Below are 5,029 nucleotides of genomic sequence, written 5' to 3' on the forward strand. Positions count from 1 at the left end.
CTGGTTTTCTCCATTTAAAAATTGCAAATTCTCTGATAAAAATTATGAATTCTCCAATTAAAAGCCCCAAAATTTGTGTTTTTCAGTTATTAAAATGAAACACCACTATATATATAGTTATTAGTAGAACACAATGTTTTATTGATATATTTACACTTTTAAAGGAATCTGGAAGCCTACCAGTGCCTCACTCACTATAATAAAATAAATTCTAAATATCTATAAATTTTGGTGTTTGATTTTGGCATTTGATTTTGGGTTTTGTATCATGAAAAATCAGAGCCCACCCTGCCCCCTTAGGTTACCAGGATCTGGATCCAGCTGTGGCTGTTCCCGCCCCACCCCCCCGATTTGTGGTGCTGAGCAGCCCTGATATGCCAGTGCTCTGTTCATGCTATTGCCTCTCACTCCCAACCCACAGCCTCCCACCCCTGCCAGTGCCCCTCACTCCTCACCCACAGGCTTCTGGGCCTTGCCGGTGCCCTTCACTTTCCACCCGTAGCCCCCCACCCCCCAGCCCTGCCAGAGAAGGCCCCCAGCTGTCAGGGTTATGGGGCCAGGGACCAAGGTCTGCAGCCCCCTGCCCTTCCACAGCAGTGCCCAATCCCCAGCTGCCACCCATGGGAGGTGGTGGCTGCTGTGGCACAGTGTGGAGCCTGGCTCCCCCTCCCCTATGGGTGGCACAGCTGGAGAAGAGCCTGTGGAGTAGGTGGGAATGGGCTGCTCACTGCAGGCTCCCCACCCTTCTGCCCTTCCCCCAGGACCTCCACAGCTAAGCAGGGGTCCAGCACAGCAAGACTGGACAGGAAAGTTTGATGTCACTACCATGAGGCCTGCACCACCATGGCAAGGCATCCCCTGCCTTCCTGGCAGCAGCAAGGTGCACAGCTCTGTACCACTACCCCTGCTGCTGCCAGGTAGGCAGGAGGCACTTTGTCATAGTGGTACAGGGCTTGCAGCAGCGGCATCAAGCTTCCCTGTCTGGCCCTACTCCCTGATTCTGCCCTGCCATGCTTGGTCCCATGCACTGGGTTGCAGAGGCCCAGGGGGGAGAGCAATGGGGCGGAGAGCCCAAGTTCACAGTGGGCAGCCCACCCCTACCCTGCACACTAATCTGGGGAGCATGTGCCTCCCATGCCCTCTGGGAGTTCATGCAGCTGCAGGGAGCAAGCCCCCTCCTCTACCTCCTGGGCGAGCCACTCGTGGCCCCATCCCACTCCCTGCCCAGGCCCTGGGGCTGCGCGTTCTAGCCCCAGCCCCCAAGGCCCACGCACTGCCAGGACTGAGCAGCAGCCCCAGCCCTGCCCAACTCCATCCCTTACTGTAGGGACCTCATTTCCCTTCCCTGCCTCCCCCGCCAGCCCCCACACCAGACTTACCTACAGAGCGCTGCTCACCAGGCTTCCTGGTGGCTATGTGAATATGTACATGAGCACATGCACATGGCACTCAAGTCCTGAACGCCCACCTTCCACTCCCCACAGCACTCTGCAGGCTAGAACTTTGCTAGCGTGCAAAGGGAAACCCACCATTTCCTGTGTTTTTCTCCTTAAAATAAGATGATCAGGGCTTTTCTCCTTAAAATGAGAAAATCAGGGTTTTACTGTGTTTTTCCAGGGCAAATGGAAAACCCAGATCCAGGATTCCTGATCATCACCTCTGAGTCCATACACTTTCTAGCATACATCTTCAGATTCCTGGCAGAGTTCTAGGCTGAATTAAAGCAGGTGGCCAAAAAGCAACCCTGGAGTACTCCTGCTTATGATATAGCAGTGCATGCTAGAATATATAGTCACCATTGACCACATGTATACAGAGGTGGACAGCTGCAGTGCATTTGGTTTTGTGTACATAAAGTGTAACCCTGACTGATCTTTTGTGTCCCTGTGCAAAGGGAATTAAGAAAAAAAGAAACAGTGGCAATTTAGAAGATAGCAGTAATGACTGATGCTACCATTCCACTCTGAAGCTGTAATGTCCTGTGCTGTGATTGTAACCCTTTTGTTTGCATCTGACAGTGAGTCACCTGTATGGATTTGGACTGATGGATGCAGAAGCTATGGTGATAGAAGCAGAAAAGTGGACAAGAGTCCCCCAGCAGCACGTCTGTGTGGAGAACATAGATCGACAAATCAAGTAATACATGTTGCAGGCACTTGCTGGCATAATTACCTGTAAAGGAGTTGCTGTAATCCTTTCCTTGTACTATGTTGGATTTGACCATTAGAAAGCTCTACTGCACTTAATACCTTGCATTTGGGGCAGATGGCTTGTCTCAAGGTGTTGGGAATGTGGAAAAGAGCTTCTGGTGTTCAGTACAGGTGAAGAGTGACTAAATGTTTTAATCAGAAAACTGGTTGCAGAATTTACACAGTCACTTATATAACACGGTTTCTGGTTTCAGTTCTGTATCTAGTAAATGGATGTCCTCATCGTAATCCCATATCATAATCTTTCTTCACTGGCAGTCTCAGAAGAGAATTTAACTAAATGGGCATGAAGATTAAACTACTTTCTCCAAACAACAATGTAATCTCTACAGAACAGCATTCAAGCACATTGGCAGAGCAGTGCAGGGAGAAGTTTGCTCTATGTGCCCAGTCTGTTCTCTGAATACAAAGAGGACATCAATCTCGAGTCACATTTCCAAGCATTAAATGCACTACCAAAAAGTTTTAATTGATATAGGTAATTAATGTGCTGGATTGCTAAGTAGGATCCAACATATTTAGGAGAGCTGTGCTAGTTTAGACCATTTCAGGATGTGGTTTACTCTTTGTTACATTTAATATATAATAGTTACTACCACAGTAGAGATGCCAGACATTTCCTGGGAATTAAGCTGAGGTCTGTTGTACTATCAAGTCTCAGCTAGCCATTAGGCCACAAGAAATGCTGTGTTCCAGGTACTTAATGCTATAGGTTTTCCTTTGTTTTTGAACATGTGCTAGTATCATTGTTGCTCTGACTGGTTAGCCATACGAATTCTAATGATTGCAATAAAACAGCTAACTATGGTTCATTGTTAAAACTAAGAATGCTTTAAGACAATGATCAAACCTACTGATGTAGGTTAGTGATATCTCAAGAACAGTGTTCTGACACTGGAGTACAAAGGCTGCACAATGACAGTTTGGCTGAAATTCTTCAAGAGCTGAACCTGAAATAAGTATATTGCTTTTATGTGTTTATGTTATAGAACAATACGGCCTGAACATCATGTCCGCTCAATCTACAAAGCCACCGGCTGTGCAGATAACCCCAATCATCATGTGATATATCTAGAGCATGTGGTTGTGCGCATCACTATTACCCATCCTCGCCGTGGAGACTTGGCAATCTATTTAACATCTCCATCTGGAACAAGGTCGCAGCTATTGGCTAACAGGTACAGTAACACTGAGCAGCTTTGCAATCAAGTCAGAGCCAAGAGCCTGGAGTGAGATTACAGTTTAAAGAGGAGTCAAGCCATCACAGTAGGTGTGTTAACAGTCACAGCCACCTAATTATTTTTCTAGGAGAGAGGATGGAAAATGAACTAGAAATTAGCTGTGAGGATTGCGATCATTATCGGTATCTGGAGAGGGCAAGAGTAAAGCTGTTGGAAAACTATCATCTTTAAAAGAAGCAGCAGTAGATTTTGAGAGAATCCCTTCTGTCACTCCGTCAGCCCTGAGATCAGCAAGGGATACAAATGAAAAGATGACGGGCTGAGTGTTATAAAAGGGCAGCTGAATGGAAAAAAGACTCCATAGACAATTAATACTTTCTCTTTCCAACTTCCCCTGTTCTCAACACTTTTTCTTTAATAACAGAACTGATATGGAATAGCCTAATTCCTCTGTAATTATTTTCATCAACAGGTACCCTTATATTTTTTCTTTTTTGTCAGATGTAAAAGTAATGTCCTCCAGCCAGGAAAGGTTCTGGACAGGATAAAAAGGAATACATTTTGGTTTGTTAAGGGCAAGAATGCAGTATTGATTTTAAGGCAGTGTTGACACTCATGATATTTTCTAATAGGCAGTTATGAGGCAGACCCACTCACAGATCCTGTGGTTGTGATAGAAACCTGCTGTTTGTCTCAAGGCCCCCATCATCAGAGACTGGCAAGGTTTAGTGTTCTCTCCTTTTTTCTCCCTCCCACCCTCCCCCTGCTTGGAGAGGATGGGAGATGTGCTGCATTTATCCAGATCAGACTCAGCTGAGTATCTTTCTCTGAAAGCAAAGCCTCCAGCGTAGGTATGTCCCAATTCCAGAAGTGATGCACAGCATTATTATCTACTCTCAGCCTCCACCAACTGATGAAAGAGCAGTTGGCACAGGTAGAACGAAAAAAACAACAATACCATTGGTAGGAAGGGAAAAATCCTTGAGGAACCTGCCAGCACTCTGTCTTCATCAAAACTGTAACCAGTAGTCAGTGATGAAGGGCCATAAATTCTCATCCAACCACCGACTGTCAAACTGGTGAGAAGCTTCAAGGTCCTCCTCAAACTCCTTGCTGTTCCCAAACATGCCATAGCCACAGTGGCAAGGAGTGCTGACTTACATTTCCAACTAACCAGTACACTGTGACATTTCCTCTCGGGAAGAAATGGACCTGTTATAATAAATCCTTTTCTCTTGATGTCCTGCCACTCAAGGCTACTGCCATTCTCCATAGGGTTGAAAACACAACGGTTAAAGCTAAAGCAGCAAACACAAGCTGACACTGGCACACTAGACCTGTGCTCTGTGAATTATCTTGGTTCCCTCTTCATTTCAGAACAAAAAATTAAGTGCCTAATCCTTGTCTTCAAGCTTGTTAACAAATTGAAGTGTCTCATTTAGAAGCTGCATCATCCTCCTGATACTCCATAACTGCAGAGCTACACCAGGATGATGCAGCTGTATAGATCCAACTGTCAGACATGGGTGGCAGAGTGCCCTCCATGGCAGGACTTTAGCTGTAGAACTCATTAGAAGAGACAGACTGAGCCCACCTGCTCAGACAAAATGTAAAACTGACCTTCTTATTAAACTCTTT

At 45.9% G+C, this 5,029-nt stretch overlaps 1 protein-coding gene across 1 annotated transcript in view; it reads left to right on the forward strand.

The window, feature by feature from the left end:
• Positions 1–5,029, forward strand: part of PCSK5 (proprotein convertase subtilisin/kexin type 5) — a 380,395-nt gene that overhangs the window by 243,333 nt on the left and 132,033 nt on the right. Inside the window, exons 13-14 of the mRNA XM_006029202.2 lie at positions 2,019–2,136; positions 3,200–3,388. Coding sequence (XP_006029264.1) covers positions 2,019–2,136; positions 3,200–3,388 — 307 coding nt within the window. The remainder of the gene's footprint in view (positions 1–2,018; positions 2,137–3,199; positions 3,389–5,029) is intronic.

The sequence above is a fragment of the Alligator sinensis genome, unplaced genomic scaffold (assembly GCF_000455745.1).
Source record: "Alligator sinensis unplaced genomic scaffold, ASM45574v1 scaffold204_1, whole genome shotgun sequence".
NCBI classification, from domain to species: Eukaryota; Metazoa; Chordata; order Crocodylia; family Alligatoridae; genus Alligator; species Alligator sinensis.